At 35.9% G+C, this 20,419-nt stretch overlaps 1 protein-coding gene across 2 annotated transcripts; it reads left to right on the top strand.

Annotated features, from left to right (window-relative positions):
- The first annotated feature begins 7,018 nt into the window (after nucleotides 1-7,018).
- On the top strand, nucleotides 7,019-20,368 carry chuk (component of inhibitor of nuclear factor kappa B kinase complex). 2 transcript variants are annotated; one of them, XM_066693028.1, is made up of 23 exons: nucleotides 7,019-7,370; nucleotides 7,484-7,645; nucleotides 7,991-8,102; nucleotides 8,947-9,041; nucleotides 9,483-9,600; nucleotides 9,756-9,825; nucleotides 10,374-10,462; nucleotides 10,742-10,831; nucleotides 10,990-11,114; nucleotides 11,483-11,590; nucleotides 11,961-12,096; nucleotides 12,347-12,541; nucleotides 12,653-12,755; nucleotides 12,982-13,105; nucleotides 13,208-13,359; nucleotides 14,206-14,267; nucleotides 15,516-15,625; nucleotides 15,809-15,858; nucleotides 16,247-16,352; nucleotides 16,811-16,958; nucleotides 17,411-17,547; nucleotides 17,705-17,804; nucleotides 18,143-20,368. In XM_066693028.1, the coding sequence occupies exons 3-23, from the start codon at nucleotides 7,998-8,000 to the stop codon at nucleotides 18,200-18,202; spliced, it is 2,283 nt and encodes a 760-aa protein (XP_066549125.1). In that variant the 5' UTR covers nucleotides 7,019-7,370; nucleotides 7,484-7,645; nucleotides 7,991-7,997; the 3' UTR covers nucleotides 18,203-20,368. The 2 variants fall into 2 exon arrangements, with proteins under 2 accessions (XP_066549125.1, XP_066549124.1); XM_066693027.1 differs by lacking the exon at nucleotides 7,484-7,645.
- Nucleotides 20,369-20,419: the final 51 nt, after the last annotated feature.

Raw genomic sequence — 20,419 nt, 5'->3', positions numbered from 1 at the left:
GTCATTTTATACAGTTGAGCTAATTAAACCACCCCTCAAACCCCCACCCACCCATCTTTGTGTTTCCATTATTGTAATGGTTTTAAAATTATTAAACTAATAAAAAAAACTTTCCATTTCATGTATAATGGTTTTTAATTACCATGATAAATTAAAAATAACTTTACAAAGTAAATGCAAATCACATGTTTTGTCATTAACAGTTTGTATAATGGGCAGCAATGTGTAGTAGTGGTTAGGATGCAGAGAGCTTTCAGTCACGCAGCCATGAAGAAGAAGATAGTTAAATAATAATCATGCTAATAATATAATTCATGGTGTTATCAATATTATTGTTATGATTTGTTCTAATAATGATAATTCTCAGAAATTCCCATAATTTTCATAGGCTATACACACCGATCAGCCATAACATTATGACCACTGACAGGTGAAGTGAATAACACTGATAATCTCGTTATCATGGCACCTGTCAGTGGGTGGGATATATTAGGCAGCAAGTGAACATTTTGTCCTCAAAGTTGATGTGTTAGAACAGGAAAAATGGGCAAGTGTAAGGATCTGAGTGATTTTGACAAGGGCCAAATTGTGATGGCTAGACGACTGGGTCAGAGCATCTCCAAAACTGCAGCTCTTGTGGGGTGTTCCTGGTCTGCAGTAGTCAGTACCTATCAAAAGTTGTCCAAGGAAGGAAAAGCGGTGAACCGGTGACAGGGTCATGGGCGGCCAAGGCTCATTGATGCACGTGGGGAGCGAAGGCTGGCCCGTGTGGTCCGATCCAACAGATGAGCTACTGTAGCTCAAATTGCTGAAAAAGTTAATGCTGGTTCTGATAGAAAGGTGTCAGAACACACAGTGCATCGCAGTTTGTTGCGTATGGGGCTGCGTAGCCGCAGACCAGTCAGGGTGCCCATGCTGACCCCTGTCCACTGCCGAAAGCGCCTACAATGGGCACGTGAGCATCAGAACTGGACCACGGAGCAATGGAGGAAGGTGGCCTGGTCTGATGAATCACGAGTTCAAGGTGTTGATTTGGCCTCCAAATTCCCCAGATCTCAATCCAATCGAGCATCTGTGGGATGTGCTGGACAAACAAAGTCCGATCCATGGAGGCCCCACCTCGCAACTTACAGGACTTAAAGGAACTGCTGCTAACGTCTTGGTGCCAGATACCACAGCACACCTAGTGGAGTCCATTCCTTGTCGGGTCAGGGCTGTTTTGGTGGCAAAAGGGGGACCTACACAATATTAGGCAGGTGGTCATAAAGTTATGGCTGATCTGTGTATATATATAGTCAATTATACACAAAGTATAATATATTATAATATAATAAATACAGTATTTGTCTATATTGTACAGTGAGGGAAAAAAGTATTTGATCCCCTGCTGATTTTGTACGTTTACCCACTGACAAAGAAATGATCAGTCTATAATTTTAATGGTAGGTGTATTTTAACAGTGAGAGACAGAATAACAACAACAAAAATCCAGAAAAATGCATTTCAAAAAGTTATCAATTGATTTGCATGTTAATGAGGGAAATAAGTATTTGACCCCTTCGACTTAGTACTTGGTGGCAAAACCCTCATTGGCAATCACAGAGGTCAGACGTTTCTTGCAGTTGGCCACCAGGTTTGCACACATCTCAGGAGGGATTTTGTCCCACTCCTCTTTGCAGATCCTCTCCAAGTCATTAAGGTTTCGAGGCTGACGTTTGGCAACTCGAACCTTCAGCTCCTTCCAACAGATTTTCTATGGGATGATCATCCTCGTGAACATCTGAGACATTGGTCTATCCAAAAATGTGTTATATCATTCAAGATTCCATTCCATCATGATTTGACTGTCACGTAGATCATCATCACCATCATCACCGTCATGAAATTCAGCAGTGAGGCACATCGAAGCCTAATGGGGTTAGATATGAGATGATTCAATCAACTGAATTGCTCAGAGAACAGGTTCGTAGCGGTACACCCTTCTGAGTGAACTGACAATCTTCATGTTCGTATCATGTGAAGTGTTCAAACAAACTAAAAACTCTGGCAGATTAAATTGACATTATATGGCCCATTGCCAGAGACATAGATAAGGCAATGAAGAGTACCATACTTAAAAAAGAAAAAGAGCATTACAGCATTAGGTTGCCTTGGATGAATGCATTTACTAAATGACTTTTAAAAATTGTATTGATTGGCTGTGAGGGACTAGGTGTTTAGATTTGTTAGAAAGACCTGAAATTACAAGTCACATTATATGGTGTGGGTGTCCTTGAGGTCTTTAAATTAAATGTTTAATTTGTGGGTAAAAACATTTGAAAAATATATAACTGAGGGGGAGGGGGGGAGATGAGCAACATGAAAGAGTGTGAATCATATCCCATTTGTGTATAAATAATGAATGTAGTGCATAAAGGAAATGCTATGCATATGTTTTTACTTAGTAAAACCATAAGAAAACAGGAAGTATAGCACCAAACACTTATTTTTGCTCAGTCATATATGAAACTACTTGAAATGGTTACTGTAGTTAATTTATTTTTGTATATCTACAAGAGTTATCTTAGTAATTTGCAGAGATCCTACATTATATATGTGTGAGAAAATGTAAAAATGTATGGGTCATCACCTTTGATATGAAAACAAATGCAAAGTGCACAATTGTATGCCTAGGCGCTGGCCTCGATTTTCACTTCACCTTCAGCATTCTGCCCGTCTCTCTTCAGGTCTCCACGTCTGCGTGTGTATAGCTACACGGTTACCCTGACTTCACTGGTGCCTGGTCCGGCTTACGCTCTACTCCCGTGGTATAGTTGCTGCTTGAGAAATTTTGTAAGAGCACTTATCTGGGGCCTGTTCGACCCCACATCTCTTCAGAGCGCCGTGTCGTATACACTCCTTTTAGTAATTTTTTTTTACATCTAGACCTTGAGAACTCAAAGGGATCTCGAGTCTCCATGTTTCTCCAATCAGGGGGATGTTGAGAGATCAAGTTTTAAAAAAAATGTCTCTATAAACTTCAGTGATTCTTGTTGTTTTCTCTTTTTGTCGACAAACAAGCCGGGTGCTCCATCGACAATGGAGCTGTTTGTGGCACTTGGGCTACAGAGGCTGTCGATGTCGAATTCCCTTGCCGTTTCTGTGCGTCTTCTAAGATGTGGGGATTCCACCGCTGTGGGAGTTACCCTGCCAAGCTACCGACGTGGGACCCTCAGTTCTGCATGGGATGCTTGGGGCCAGCTTATGCAGAAGAGGCTTTGTGCAACCTGGACTCAGTTTTCAAAATTGTTCACGGTTTCCACTATGTCTTCGCGCTTGTGGGGAAGACTCTGGCATTCTGGCCAGATGTTGGAGTTACTAGATTTTATGAAAATGCAACACAACATGTTGGCTTCATTTATCCTGCCCTTTGTGATGGACCGGAAGATTGCTGTACCAGCCCTCTCTGCTGATGTTGATGCTCACACCCCTATGGCACTCTCCGCCATGCAGCCGCCAGCTGCCCTGGTGGTGTTACGTGCTGAACATGCAGAGTGGCACCCTAATTCCATGTCCTGAGTGACTCCCTTTCTACTGAAGTACCAGTCACATTGTATGCTGTGGGTGTCCTAAGGCCTTGGTTTACATGGAACATTTAATCTGTTGCTGAAAACAGAACAAAATAACTGAGGGGGAGAGGGAAACATGGACAACACAAAAGCCTATGAATCATATCCCCTGCATTAGTGCATAAAGGAAATGCTATTAATGTAGTAATACAGACGAAAATAGGAAGTACAGCACCAAACACTTCCTTGTGTTCAGTGGATATGAGAGACGGTAGAGTAAAAAGTAATTGAAGACATTCATGTTTTTGAGTAGCTACAGTTCTTCTGGTTATCTTTCAATTCAATGGGTCATCACCTTTGACAAGGAAATGCACGAAAAGCCTTATAACAAAGTTGACGATAGGCCCCTGTGTGTAGTGACCCATTTGGCCTGCCCCCCTTACAGCCCGAGTACACTATGTGCAGGCGAAACTGTCTCTCTGATTTTTCGCAGTATAAAAAGCAGTATCTGTTTGTGACAGATTATTTTCCAGCATCCTCTCAGCTCATTATATAATATTAATTTATGTATATTATTATGTATTATATATAGCATTTTATTATTATTATAATTACCTTTTGTTCCTGATCCCACATTTTGTGGACTGCAAGCCAGTGTCTGCTCCTTCCAGGGACTTCACAAATGACGTACTTCACTCAGTCCTAGTTATTGTATAGAAACAGCAGGGTGGTAAAAGGGTGGTTTCCATAAAGCTTGCCTCTTATTTAACTAGTTTATTTAAATAGTTTTTACTTTAGTAGTATGGTTTTACAGCACCCTCTGGTGGATATAATTTGACATCTTTTGGATAAATTTAAAAAGGTGTGATGCACCATTATTAGGAAGTCTAAAGTAAGAACATTTATTGTTTTTTTTCATATTATATTGTAGTTTTATGTGGTTAATTTAACTGTATTGAACAGCCAATCATGATCAAAAATCTATACATTATATGGGTAATTCTTCCAATAGGGTGCCTCTGTAACAGAGTTGACCAGTAACAGGCTTGACTTACATAACATAGATTGGCCTTTATTTCCCATGAGGTAAAGCACATGGCAGCACATGGTGCGCTTCTGGTGGACTTTATTAAACTAGTTATTATTTTTTGGATATATATTTTTTTTCTTCTTAACTTTGCATAACAGAGCTGACATTTATAAAGTACCTTATGAACCCAGACAAATTAGCTTTAAAAAAAATATATGAAACATTGCTTAGACACCTACCTGAAGTTGCTTCTGATTTTTTCCTCCTTTAATATTATGTCATATGCTGAAGATCATGGGCCGGATTAAATCAAAACTTTGACCCACCCCCTAATAGCAAACTACAAAACCTGTAGATCATAGCGGTTACATTTATGATTAGAAGAAAGTGTCATCTTACTAAAAATACAGCCGCAACTGAGTACAGTAGTTTTCTATTAGTGGGTAGGTCAAAGTTTTGATTTAATCTGGCCCCATGTCACTTGTGGACAAATTAATTATTCTGCAAACGGGTTGACAGTGGATTCAGGGACAGTACTAAATAGTTCAATTTATATTAATAAATATGAATTTATTCTACAGCTTTATTGTTTTTACAAGTTATTGTGAATAGGAATTACTTAAACCTTAATGATAAATTAATTACTTTGAAAATAATCAATTATTTTATCAAAAATATGGCACATGGACAGAAAAGGCACCCTATTGGAAGAATTACCCATATATACATATATATATAATTAACATAATTCATGTTTTTATGATTTAATGATTCCTTTTTCCTAATTCATATTTGGTGAGTGTAATTTTATGTAATAATTATAACAATTATAACTAGAATTTAAAGTATCTGAAGATATTTTGTAACAGTGCTTTTGCATAATATATTATTGGATATAATTATTATTTTGTTATTTTGTTTGAAAAAAGTGTTAAAATAGACCCAAGAATTCATGCGGGACTAAAGAGTGTCACCAAAACATTTCCTATGGGACCAAAAAATGTCATACAGTAGCAATAAGTATCATATGCATATTTTACATTAGCAGAGGATACATTAGATACACACTGGCCTTGTTTTCTTGCCGACCACCACAGTTATTATTGTCCACCAATTATTGTCCCCTGGACCAGTTCTATCGCTATGATGGTTAAAGTGAAAACTCAGACGTGCAATTAGAAGTAGGGTACGCAACAGTGATAGCGTGATAGTGTAGTGGTAGCATAATAGCAGCTAGTTTAGTGTCCATGCAACTATGTTAATTAGCACTGTATTAATTAGCACAGTAGCACCACTGGTAGGAGAATGTGTTTGTTAGCAGTATCTGTGAATGGCTACTATTCTTCAAGTTGCCTTGACTTTGCCTTTATTATAACTTTATTCCTTTTTAAAATAAAGGGTTTTGCGATCCTAATTTTTTTGCTTTCATTTAATATAGACTGTGGAATGTGAAGAAGATGTAGAGAATGCAAAGCATACCACACTGTGTTTATATAATTGTACACTACACGACATTGTACCCATAATAACAACTATCCACACTTTACTGTTACATGGTCCTGTGAGTGTAATGAAATACACTATTGTAACATTCAGACTCCCGAACCACAGTGCAGCGACCTTACAGCATCACTAAAACTAAAATGCCCAGGCTCCTTAGCAAGACTTCAGGATTGCTACTATATAATATTGTACAACACAATATAGTGTATTTGTGTTAGAGTTATTATTTTTATATGTGTGTGTGCATGTAGGCCTACCTGTACTGGTGTCACCCATACCCAACCAAAGTGCTACACTAAAGTGTCGCAGCCTCATCTCATCAGTGTTAGTCAGTCAATTTGTATGTTGTTTGTGTTGACTTCTACTCTGGCAATGGCATTTTACTTTAACTTTGGCATTATTTGATGTTAAAAATTGCATTTTTTGAACAATATTGTGTATGAAGCAGAATCACTTTATGAAGTGTCATGTATTGTGCAAAAGCTTTGTGGGGAGTCAATGAATGTCCTAATGGATGCTGCAACTGTTTGTTTTTTTTTCATTTAGGACCGCTTACTATTATTATTAGTACTAGTAGTAAATAATAATAATAATAATAATAATAATAATAATAATAATAATAATAATAATCCACATCAATGAACTTTACATATGTTTAAAAGTATCTGTAGAATGTATTATTAGTTTATAATATCTATACATTATTATTTATTATCTATACATATATCTATAAAATAATTTATTTCTATACGTTTATTTGTTTTCATATATTTGAAACGATTTCATAGGGATGTTAAAGATGAATAATGTTCCCCAAGGATTGCTAATTAGGGAGTCAATTAGGAGCTGCGCATGCGTAGATCAGCACTACAACAGACACACTACCGGAGAGGCCGCCTGACTCCTCCTCCTGTCAGAGAAGCGTGTGACGTCACTTCTGGGAAAGTCCATCCACAGCGCCGCATCAAAACGGCAGGACAGCCGGAGCGCAGAAGGAGGATATTTTCACATTTGAAGTAATACTAAACGGGAAAACAACTTTATAAAAGTAATAAGTCTTGGTTATTTTAGTCCAGTAATGCCCGCATTTCCTTAAGAATGACCCAGATTGCAGACGTTTTTAAGGCCGAATCGGACTCTTGTGCGGAAAGGAAGTTTGTTTACATCGAGAAGCCGGGCCTAGTCCAACCTCGCAGGGAGTCCATGGCTCTGGGGGCTCCGATTTGAATTGAGGATCGGAGGTCTCATTAAATGTGGATTTCACAACTCCGGAGACGTGTTTAGCTGAGGTAAGTGATCAGACAATGTTTCAGTTACGCTGAGTGTATTTATGAATACACACCGCACATTTGTCCAAAAAAATCAGGTAGTTTGACATCTTCTTGTTTTCGTTTTCTTGCAGTCGCCCACATTTTAAAAGTGCTGTTCTGCTGGTGTAGGTAGACTTTATCGGCTTGTTCATTATTCATTAATTGGAGGACGGGACCTGGACTAATTAGAAAAGGCAGCGTGTGCTTTACAAATCCCCCAAATCTAATCTGATCATTAACATCCCAGGAAAGAGGTGAGGATGGAGCACGGATAGGTCTGAGCCCACATGGTCGCAGGATTATATTTTGGGCAGGAATAGGGCTGGGGAAACCACCCCAATATAAAGTTCACCAGGGCATCGGTCTGGTACCAGATCAGCAGGCCTGTTTGCATCAGTTAAGGCAAGAATCAAAATGTGGTTTCACCTTCTGTGAGACACAGATATGACCCATGTCTGGTGCAGTCAGAGGAAGAGTGACATAAGGGATTTCCATACTCCATCTGAGGTTGATTTTGTACTTTTCTTTGCAACTGCAGTGTGTTTACTCTATACTGTGAGTTAGATGTGATCTTTAACACATTGTTAAACAATTTACAGCATAAAAATGGAGAAGCCCCCTTTTAGGCAGAATCAAGTATGTGGAGCGTGGGAAATGAAGGAGAGGTTGGGAACAGGAGGATTCGGCCATGTCTATTTATACCAACATCTGGTGAGTACAAATCGTTTTATATAAATGCCTGGTAGGTAGAAACACAAGAGCTTGTGATGTATTGTCATAGATGGCTTGTGTCACATACTCTTTTCTCTACACTGTAAAATAAATTATCATGTACAACCTTGTAACAGAAACCTTTTTTGGATGGATGGATGGATTGCAACTAAAGAAAATGTGCTTTTTTTCTGTACTCTTCCTGTACTCGTTTCTTCCTGGTCTACTGTAAAGTATTACATGAGGGGAAGTTTGTTTCCATGTCTGAACAGTGGATTTGATGGTTTTGTCAACAAATAACCTGTGAAGATCAGACATAAAGCACCATTTCCAAACACTCCCATACCTCTTGTGTATGAATGTCATCATATGCAGAGAAATTTCAGTATTAAAATAATTCTTCAGTTACTAATAACATTTCAGAACACTCAAATAGTAGAGGTGCAAGTTACACAGGATGTACATTTGCTTTTAATAGTTCTACTATTGTGTTAATATAGCACAGATCAGCTCCTGTGTGTCAGTTGCAGTGGATCCGGACCAAACTTTTTTAGATAGGTAGCAGTGGGTTAATAGTATATTTAACTCACAAATCAATCTAAAGACATTTATGTGTCTAATCCCATGTGATTTTTAGTAAGTTAATACATCGTGTGAAAGATCTAATAGCTGAATAACAGTAAAAATCATTGGATGATGCTAAGGCAAATCAGATCATTACTTTAAATGAATTAATTTAAGAAAACATTAAATAATTTGTTCCACACTGTATTTAAGGTTCAGTTAGTTCAAGATCCTAGTTCGATTGTATTGAACTTTTCCTGGTTTGTTTCTTTTTCAAAAGGAAACCTCTGAGAAGATTGCTGTTAAATCATGTCGTCTTGAACTGAACCAGAAGAACAAAGAGAGATGGTGCCGTGAAATACAAATAATGAAAAAGTATGTTGGTAAAACTGCTCATTAACGGTCTACAGTATAATCTACTTTTAATTTATGTTCCAGTCTTCATTTCCTCCCTATGGAAATTCAGTTTAGTGTTTTCTTTCCTTGACTTCATTAAATAATGATCAAGAATTGTAGATTTTGATGCCTTACATATTGATTGTTCAGACAAACATCAAGCAGGTTTTCATATTATTTACATTCACAGATGTTCTAGAGGATGTGGTTTAGATGGATAGTATTAAGCACGCTTTTTAATGTTGGTGTTCACACTTGTAGTTTAAGGCTTTTGATCTCGGTGACTTGTGGTTCACTTGTTCATAGCAAATTCAAGTTTCCAGTGAAAGACATCTTTTAAATAGTTTTTAAGTGTAGCTGTAAATAATGCTTTTTTCTGTACTATTTATTCAATACTATTATTTTCCCTTTTTTTCCCAGGTTAAAGCACATCAATGTGGTCACAGCACGAGAAGTGCCTGAGGAAATGAAGAACATAGCCTTTAATGATCTTCCACTTTTAGCCATGGAATATTGCTCCAAGGGAGATCTTCGGAAAGTAAGATGCACACACATGAATTCAAACCATAGCCTTAACTGATATAAATTACATTGTCAAGCAGTACAAATATGATCTTGTACAGAATTATGGCGTGGCAGCAGAGATAATCTTATTTGATATTTTTAAAATAAAAATACCTTTTGTTTTTTTAGATGTTGAATAGGTCTGAAAATTGCTGTGGCCTGAGAGAAAGTGAATTACTCTCCTTGCTGAATGATGTTGGTATGTAACCTATATGTGTTTTAAACCTATGTCCAGATCATAGTACAGAATCAGAGATTGAACTTTGATATTTGATAGATGTCTTTTACTTTACTGCTTTTAGTCCTTGATATGTAGATTTACAGCTCTCTCTTACTATGGTATTGTTGTGTTTTTGTTTTGACTGACTATTCAGTTTAAATCCTGAATTTACATCCCAGGTGAAAGACTTTCAAAGGAAAGTATCTACTGAATCTTAGGTAATTACAAACAATACTTTTGGAAAGTTGAGGTCTCAGTGTTGATCAGGACATTATGGGGGGCAGGTGCTCAAGCAAAATAAGGGGCACCCTTCACCTCCGCGTGGGCACTGACAAGGGCACTTGTAGAGTCACAGGGAAAAGGGACAGGGCCTCAAGCCCACCCCCCCACACGGGGGTCTATCTGTGCACGTGTCTGGTGTTGATTTTTGGTTAAAATGAAATGTTAAATAAAATGTTATTTTGGCTGCAGTTCCATTTTGATCATTCTGTATAAACATTCACACTCTCACTTTAATTTTGTTACAGGGTCAGGAATCCAATATTTACATGAAAATAAAATTATTCACAGAGATCTTAAACCAGAGAACATAGTTCTTCAAGATATTGATGGAAAGGTAACACTGTTTTACGTTTATTATTTGCCAATGATAAATCGGTACTCCTCAGACTCATAATATGATGATTTAAGATTAGTAATTCAGGACAATCTAAAAGGTACAGAGGACTTATGCAGTAACTTTTTTTTAATCATTTTTTATTGTGTAGGTCTTTGTTGTGCATACTCAATCTTCAGGTTTCTCACATTTATTAAATATTTGTTAAGTAAATGATTGATTGAAAATTGTTTGATTATTCTTTTAAAATGTAGTGTTTTAATCTTCCCACATCTACAGTTAGTTCACAAAATAATCGACTTGGGTTATGCCAAAGACCTGGATCAGGGGAGTCTTTGCACATCGTTTGTGGGAACGTTACAGTACTTGGTGAGTATGTTTGCCCTCTTTAAAGCCAGGTACCCCAAAAGTGTGATTGATGCCTATATTTTTGTGGAGTTGCATATTGTATGAAAATAATGAAACCTATCAACGTGCCATTTCTATTCCATCATTGTAAATTTCTTTTTTTTCCTCTTTAATTTCAGGCACCTGAACTTTTTGAGAATAAGCCATATACAGTAACAGTAGATTACTGGAGCTTCGGCACGATGATCTTTGAATGCAGCTGTGGTTTCCGTCCTTTTTTGCACAATCTTCAGCCTGTACAATGGTATTTTACTTAACTTTTAATTAATATTTTGAATTGGGCCTAATGCTGAGCTGAGATTAAATGAGGAGAGGGTTACATATATCTAGTTCATACACAAAATGTATTTGTATTTCAGTCATCATTGAGAAGTCTTGTGTTTGACAGTAGGAGTACACCATGGTATATTATAAATACTCAAATAATTGAATATTACTACAATAATAAAAGGTATTGCATTTCCATTTAATGTACAATTAGTGGCTAAGTTAATTCTTTTCTATAACATCTATTTATAAATCAGTGTACTTACTGGGGAGGGGGAAATAAAATGACGTACTACCAAATCCAGTCTTTTCAAATCTCTATAACATCAAGATTATTCCTTTAAGGACCAACAAAGTACGGAATAAAGGGCCAATGGACATCATGGCTGTTGAAGAAATGAACGGTGAAGTCAAGTTCTCCACTCACCTACCCTATCCTAACAACCTCAGCAGGTGAGAACCATGGCAAAATATTGATAGTGGAATCATTTTAGTTACCTGTATCACTATGCTGTGAGAGGGAAACTGAGGGAAAATTATCGTTGTTTAGGCATGAGGTGGGGTCAGGATATGACTCCCCAAAACTGACATCCTTAATGATAAAACATTTAATGGTAGGAATGCATGTTATGAAACAGTGATCACTGCTGGCATATCAATAAACTACATGGGTGAGGTCTTCACTTCTCTTGATAAGAAGCTTACTCTATTTTCATTCATAGATTTTAAATGGCTGTAAGCTGGCTTCTGTAAAAGGCCTGTGTGCGACTACAAAATCCCTGTCTTGCTGGTATATAACTGTTTGTTTGTCTTGGTTTTACAGGACAATGCTGGGGCCCCTTGAGAATGTATTACAGCTGATGCTGAGATGGGACCCTGAGCAGAGAGGGGGAGGGATAAACCCTGACCGAAAACAGCCAGAATGTTTTGCTGTTCTAGATGATATTTTAAGTATGAAGGTTTGTCATTCAGTTATTATTTTTTGGTTGTTGCTATATGGGAAGATGGTCAGCTTGCACAATTAGCCAAAGTTGCAAACATCCACATAGTGGTAAACTACAACTACTAAACAAAAGCTTTCATGTCAGTGCTGGTCATGCAAGTTTTTAAATGTATATTTGATTATTGTGGGTTATTTTTTAACTAAATTTACTGTAGTCTAGAATAAATGAATTAATTGCATTCTATAATACCAATTTCATTGTCTAGGTTGTGCACATATTAAACATTACCTCTGCAAAAATCCACTCTTTCCAACTGACACATGAAGAAGGACTTCATTCCCTCCAGCAACGCATTGAAATGGAGACCGGAATTGAACATCTAAATCAAGAGCTGCTGCTAGAAACCGGGGTCTCCCTGGACCCTCGGAAACCTGCTGCTCAGTGTGTACTGGATGGAGTTGTAAGGGCCTCTATTTACACTTTTTTTTTTCCTCTCAAATTTCGAATAAGAATGTTGCTATTGATTTGTAAAAGATCATATTTATTTATATATATTTTTTCCACTTCGTAGAGAGGCTGGGACAGCTACATAGTTTACTTATTTGACAGAAGCTTGACAGTATATTCAGGACCTTTTGCGGCCAGAAAATTGCCTGACAATGTCAATTTCATTGGTAAGTATAATGCAAACATTGGCCTAGAAAATATTAAACTTTGACCTGCCCAAGAATCTCAAATCACAATGTTGAATTTGTTGTTAGAAGCCAATTTCTACTATGTATAAATACAAAATACTTAAATAACACAATATGGTACATATGTAATATATTTTTGCAAGATTATTTTTTCATGCATGGAAATAATCTTTCTTTTCTTTATTTTTAATTTCCCCTTGTTTAGTACGAGAACCCAAAACCCAATTGCCCAATGCTTCACTGAGGAAAGTTTGGGGGGAGGCAGTGAGTTACATCTGTGGACTGAATGAAGATTACAGACGGCTTTTCCAAGGCCAAAGAGCAGCCATGTATGTATTATATTTGTGGTTGGTATTTGTTAAATGAAAATTTCGTATAACTCAACGTGTCTATATATATTATTAATTTTTGTTTTCTCTTTGACTCTTTAGGTTGAGCCTCCTTCGGTATAACACCAACCTTACAAGATACAAAAACTCAATGTTTTCCGTCTCCCAGCAGTTAAAAGCTAAGCTGGACTTCTTCAAGACCAGCATTCAGTATGACTTGGAAAAATACAGTGATCAGATGCAATATGGCATATGTGAGTAGAATGAAGGTCTCCATATGGATTATATTCATTCGTATGCCATATAAGTATGTCTACAGTAGTATTGCATTTTTGAATGTGTAGGGTAAAAGCTTTGTTCAGAAATTCAAATTCATGACACTGCATAGTAAGTATCTCATCATTGGGTTGGTTTAAAGGGGAACAGCATTTGAATTCTGTTAGCTGTATATGTTACAATTAAATACTACTAGGTGTCTGACCCAGGATATGTTCAACTTTAAAGAAATTCACAATTTTGTACGCGCTTCAGCTCACTTTTCTCCGTATGGGCAGCGCCATTTTGTTTTCAAAATGAGGTTATGTACAAACGTGATATAGTTACGGCCCGGCAAAAGGTATTAAATATTTGGATAAACTGATAAGTTGAATTAAGTGAGTAATATATTATTATAAAATATATGTATATAACTTAAAATATCTGAATTGAGTCTGTTCATTATTTTATGTGTGTTAAACAGTAACGACATCATATATTAAATAAGAAATAAGATTGAACACTGGGGAAAATCACACAAAATGTTTTATTACCGTTAAATAACTATTATTCACATACTTGTGTGTGACACAGACAGTGATTGTAAGCTAGAGAGAAAATGGCGGCCACCTATGCATTCATAAATCACGTTTTTCCCAAATATATATTCACTTCAGACTCTTTTTGACATTGCCATATTTAAAATAATATATACAGCTAAACATAATCAAGATTTAAAAAATTGCGGTGCAGTTCCCCTTTAAGGTTACTTTTGAATCGTGTGACTTTATTATTGGTTCTTTTATTGTTCTAGTCAATTAAGTGTTTTTGTTTTTATATAAAAGCTTCTGAGAAGATGTTGAAGGCTTGGCAGGAAAATGAGGAGAGGGCAGCAGCTTATGGACAGGTATTGTATATCAATTATATGACTTATACAGTCTACACTCGGCTGAAATGTTTGAAACGTTTTAAAAGGAGTTTTCTGCTTCTTATAACTGAAGGACATTCAAACACCCTTTGCATGCTCTTAATATCCCTTCTTTTTATTTATGTCCCTAAAACTGATGGTATAAACTGTGTAATTATTTACAAAAAATAATCTAGAGAAAGCCAAGAGGAAAAACATATTTAGCCCTGTGTGTTATTTCAGAGCAGTGTGTCGTCTGCTGAGGTGTGTCCTGTTTGAGAATGCAATTTAACTGAGAAACCTCCAATGGTAAATGATTCACTCATGAATGTAGTAATTCTACATCATAATTGCATATTGGCCTTTAGGCAAATAACCAGTTGAGTGTTTATACAGTTTGTTCTAGAAAAGTAAGTGAAAATGTAATGTTGAATAGTATTTTTGTATTTGATTAACATAATTATTACATTTATTTATTTTAATAATCATAGCTAAGCACTAAGAGTGAAGACTGTCTTTGAAAATAAACTGTTTAGTAAAAAATAAGTTTAAGATTATGCTTAATACAAAAATAAAGACTACTGAACACAGTGTGTAAGTAATGTTTATTAATTATTGTCGGTGAAAGCTTATGTAGTTCCTAGTTTTAATGGATGCAGACGCAGTCTCCCCTTAAGAGTCTCTTGCTAATGCAGCACTTCTTGGTTCATTTCAGTAAATGCATCTCTCACACTGACTTCCATATGGCTGCTTGCCATGCATGATATTTAATGGCTAACATGCATACCACTCAGAAGAGTCGCATTTATTCTGATAAACATGACCAGAAAAGGAATTTAGTTTTCTGCTACTGCTAAACAAAGCAGGGCTCTGAACGTAGTTATGAAGAGAACACCGGGCACAAGTCCTAGCAATCCAGGAGTTTAAAATGTACTTTTATTTCAGCTCAGAAGAGTTCAGTGCATTGAAATAAATCTGTATGTTACTTGGCCTTGGACAGAATTATTCATGCTTAACTATATAGATTTAATTAAATTGTGTCCTTTACTGTTGTGAAAGACTGGATATGTTTTTGTATCCTGTTCTATAACATCAGTCATAATAAACAGACATGATACACTATTAAATGTTTATTACTTGATAAAACAAGAATATTATAATATGAAATAAGTTAACATGCTGTAAACCTGAAGCTCTGTGTTCATACCAGATATTTTACATTTACGTTTTTTTCCGTCTCTCTGAAAGGTTGCAGAAGTCAACTATTTAGATGAAGAAATAATGTCTCTGCACTCTGAGATTGTTGAACTGCAGAGAAGTCCGTATGCGAAGCGCCAAAGCGATGTCATGGAGCAGCTGTAAGTTTATCAACCGCGGATTTGAACTTCATGGTGTCGTATATTTGGAATTGTATTTTAGCTATTAAGGATTTTACATTGAGTAAACGTTTTTAATGTATTTCACAAGTTTGTCCTTCTTGCACTCTTGACATGTAATTTTTAAGTGGGGCAAACTTTCTTAATGTTTTTTTTTTATTGCAGTGAAGACAAAGCGATTGAACTCTACAGGCAGCTGAAAGTGAAATGTAAAGGTATGTGCTTCTAAAAACAAAACAAAAAATCTACGATCTAATACTTAACTCCAACAAATGTATATGCAAATTGCAATATATTATCTTCTGTTTAATCTGCTATATGGCAGCTAAGCTGTGACAAAGGTGTTAGCTGTGCATATCTATTTTTAAAGTGGCAAATTAGACAAAATTAGGAATTGGTTAAAATGTCAATGTATGTTCCTAGAGGTGGGCAAAGGTATGAATTCTGTTATGAAATAATTTAGCGTAAAACTTTAAGCAGTAGCTTAAACAAATTGTAAAAATGTTAAAAGTTTAATTGTACTAAGGTTATAATGTTTAGGGTATTACCTAAATTAATCATATAGCATATAGAATGACTGTTCTTCCTTGTTCTGACTTCCAGCTGAGCCACAGCATGGTTACAGTGACAGCTCGGAGATGGTGAGAGTCATTTTGCAAACTGTGCAGAATCAAGACCGAGTTCTGAGGGACCTGTATGCACACTTGAGGTAAAGATACCATTTTCTTTGTCATATTTAAAAGAGCTACAGGAACATATTCAACATGTGTCAGTAGTAGATTACACATTTAGCTGCACATACAGTATATGTTGTAAGGGGGTCGTTAGTCAAGATAATATTTTAAAATGCAGAATCAATAATTTCACTTTAAATTTCACCGCTGTCAATTACTGAACATGGCTCACTGCCAAGACTTCTGTGCTGCCTCATGGGGGACAAGACTAGCCACGTGTTCTCTGATATGCATGTAGTCCAAGCCGTCCACTATGTTTTGCACTGCTATCCCAGAATGGTTGAATTTCACCCCAAAACAATACTTTAATGGATATGTGTTTGTTATTTTCACATAAACAACTTTTACCAAGGCCAGAAAATAGAAACAGCCAGCTAGAACGTGACCAAGGTTTCTCCTCCCTTGATGAAGGCCTACGTTTTTCCCTTCACAGCAAGATCTTGTCAAGCAAACAGAAGATAATCGATTTGTTCCCGAAGATAGATAAAGCGATCGAGAACATCAAGGAGGCTGACAACACTGTAATGCAGATGCAGATGAAAAGGCAACGAGAATTTTGGCATCTGCTAAAGATTGCCTGTGTAAGTCATATATTTGTATTGTTCTGAAGCTAGAGCTGCATCTGACCTACAAGCTGGCCATTTGATATTCCTGGCAATAAAGGCCATTCCTTTCATATCGTGTACATTTGTTATAGTATTTATGCAGTGGATAGTATTAAAAAGCATCCTAAAGATGGAATGGCTCATTATTTATTTTTGATTAATCTCAACATCAAGTGACATCCAGTGTTATTGTCAATTTAATATTTATGCATGATATTTGGATCTAAGCATGTATGATTAAATAGCTACTCATTCATTTAGTTTAAATATGTGATATTTGTAAGATAAATATTATTTAGGGTGCAGTTATGTGCTTGGCAGACTCCTATCTAAAAGAAAGCGAGATCAATTTAAACCTAGTGTAAATTAAAAGATCCTTAATGATATTGTTAGAACATTAACATTTTACTTTTGTGGCTTTTCCATAGGCTCAGAATTCAACACGCCAATGTATAACTCCAAGCCTAGACGCCTCGAACTCCCCACAGGTCTCGGCATGGACACAGCAAGGGCAACCAATCAGCTCGCCACATCCCCTCACATCCTTACCTGGACCAAACGACAGGTAGAGATAAGGCACTTTGGGTGGAATGGAAAGCAGTATGAATAGCAGTGTGTTTACTTGAGTGGAAAAAAAACATACGAAATAGGTTTGAAATGTGTTAACATGTTGGAAAGACTGTCAAATCACTGGTGTATGTCTTGCCTGCTGTCTTTTCCAGTGACTCCGTTCCTCGTTTACTCGAAGAGAATCAGAAGTATCTGAGCCAGTTGACAAGTTTGATGCAGGAAACCGTTGACGATCAAGCAAAAAGTATAATGGTGAGTCTACATTGTAAGCACAGTGTTTCAGATGTTTTCAAAGATCACTGTATAACGGATTTGCTTTTCTCATTCCCTCTTTAAATCTGTATTCATTTATTTTGCAGTTGGCTTTACCCAAGGCAACTTGCAGGATGTACAAGAGTATAAAATAATCAATGTTCAATATAATTTGTACAGTTATACTTTTTTGACATATATTTTGTATATGGATATGCAGACACACAGCTTATCTTTCTATTTCACTTTACAAAATTGCAGCTCTGAAAAATGGATGAATATGCAAATTAATCTTTTTCCCAAAATAACTTTTTTTTTTTTTTCCCCCACCATTATAGGATCAAGATTGGAAATGGACAAAATATGAATCTCTGGATAGAATAATACCAAATATTTAAATCTATTTAACGCAACTGATTTTTACTTTTGACTTCATCCTACTTTGACTTCATCACTTGTTAACACTAATGGTATTTATGTACCAACACTTCTTATTTGGCGGTATGGCTAATTTATTTAATGAAAATCCACAGAATACCTTTGCCATTTTTCGAAGGATATATCCATGGACAATTGAAAATGCATTCTGACAAAATGTGGTGAAGTTGCTCAGTATGTACACTGCAATTTGCTTAAGAAAGGCTAATGTCCAAGTAGCTATTTCCCATAAATGAAATCTCTTAACACCGCGTCAAACAGAACTATCTTCACTCCGGATGAAGAAAACGGATCATCTGAAATTCCAAATGTTGTGTTACAAAAGTAAGCCATTATGAAGGATAACATAAATACAAGCATATTCTACAATTCATGTTTTACATTTTTTTTTTTTTTCAGCATTTTGATTTTAAGATTCAGGTCTATTTTATCTCACCTTTCCATTTTGATTTTGGAATATAATGATTACATTCTAATTATCTAGAGTCACCATCAATAGAGAAATAAAGAAGCCATTTAGATTACTTTAGAAATTGGTAATATGTTAATCCGCTTTATCTGCACTTTTCAATGCTTACTGTGAACCCCGACAGTTTAATGTATCTTTTGTTGAAATATTGTCAAAACAAAGCACAGTAGTAAATATAACTTCCTTTCATCCTGGAATCTTTCATCATTTTATTCAAAGATCAAGACTTTTATGCAGTTCTGTTTATATATTTTTCTGTTTTTGTAAATGTGTTCACACTTTTGGCTTTACATGACTCTCCCCTCTGGATCCAACTGTCTTTTGAGGTTGAATTACATGTTTTAGATATGTAGTTTAATTGTATTTATTTATTATGGTTTCTGTTCCTGAGTTATACATTTGTTATCCAGTCTTTACTTTGTGTAACTTCTTGATAATTGCCTTTTGTTCCTGAATCTGTGGTTCACTTTACATCTGTAACGAATGTGAAATCTGAGATTAATACTGAAACGTTTCAAATTGTGACCTTTAGAAACTGATAGATTTTACCAGGTCCATGTTGATTTAAAATAAATTGAATGGTAAAAAATGACATTAGTTTGTTAGAAAAATATTGAGATGTCAATGTTGTTAAAACATGCAGTGAAAGTGTTAGATGAACAACCATGTACAGAGGGATTGTGAACTCTCTTCAGTTATCAGGAAAGCCATATCCAAGTATTGCCTTATTGCAAGGCCATAAAATTGAATTCAGTTTAGGTCAATCTTTGGCATATAGTGCATTTGTAATTGCCAAGTTAGAATTGGAAGGAATTATAATTGTGAATTTAAAAAGTTTCCCGTTGCTTTCAGTGGTTTTCTATTTTTCACCCTTGTATAGCATGAAAATCAAATGTAAGAATTACAATTATATAGTTTTAATTTGATTTTAAGATCAGTTTGTCAAATTATATTGTCAGAGCCTTAATACAGAATGGATTGCTAGTTTTCAATTTTGCTACTGTCGGGTGTCACTTACATTACGGGTCCACATCTCTGATCTGGAATAGCACTCAGTTTTTCTACGGAAGTGAATTAAGTGAAGCCCCACAAGAAAGAAAATGGCTTTGTATTTCTACACAGTTCCACTGACATGTTACAGTTTGAGTATATAAGCAACCGAACAACTTCTTATCATGTATATTTGAACAAATTTCTTACTGCATATGTGATGTCAAGGATTTCCAGGAGATAGACTGCATATAAAAAATATATATATTGGAAAGAAATTAAATAAATCTATTTTTTCTGTTTTATTTTTTTTCAATGTGTGTAACCTGATTCTTTATGGAGCAAATGAGTGTAGATTAATTAGACAGTTCCAGAGTTCATGTGGTACATTGAATTGTATATGGGATGTATGTTTTATGGCAGTACTGTACAGATCTAGGTGTTTTCAGTTCTGTGAGATATGTAAATTGTGACTGAATGCATATTAAAAAAAATACATTAATATGGAAAGTTCTTTCTTTATTTTTTCATACCAAAAAGACAGCCACTTTCAGGCATAGATCACATTAAACTTATCTTGATTGTATGTATATATGAAGAAATTCAAGCAATGTAATCCACGTTTTGAGCTTACTGTAATTATTCCAAATAAATCAATTACACCAGCCTCGGGGACAGTAGTGATGTTTTTTTCTGTATGTACATGTTGACAACCAAT

This window comes from Amia ocellicauda, chromosome 20 (genome assembly GCF_036373705.1).
Source record: "Amia ocellicauda isolate fAmiCal2 chromosome 20, fAmiCal2.hap1, whole genome shotgun sequence".
In the NCBI taxonomy this organism is placed as follows: domain Eukaryota; kingdom Metazoa; phylum Chordata; class Actinopteri; order Amiiformes; family Amiidae; genus Amia; species Amia ocellicauda.
Note: the sequence above shows the minus strand (reverse complement) of the source record. Positions and strands in the feature narration are given on the sequence as shown.

Bases quoted from the DNA above. Each gene is read 5' to 3' on its own strand.
- chuk (XM_066693027.1), top strand. From the start codon at position 7,998: ATGGAGAAGCCCCCTTTTAGGCAGAATCAAGTATGTGGAGCGTGGGAA. The intron at 8,103-8,946 runs GTGAGTACAAAT...CTTTTTCAAAAG, and splicing joins TCTATTTATACCAACATCTG to GAAACCTCTGAGAAGATTGC. The intron at 13,106-13,207 runs GTATGTATTATA...TTGACTCTTTAG, and splicing joins CAAGGCCAAAGAGCAGCCAT to GTTGAGCCTCCTTCGGTATA.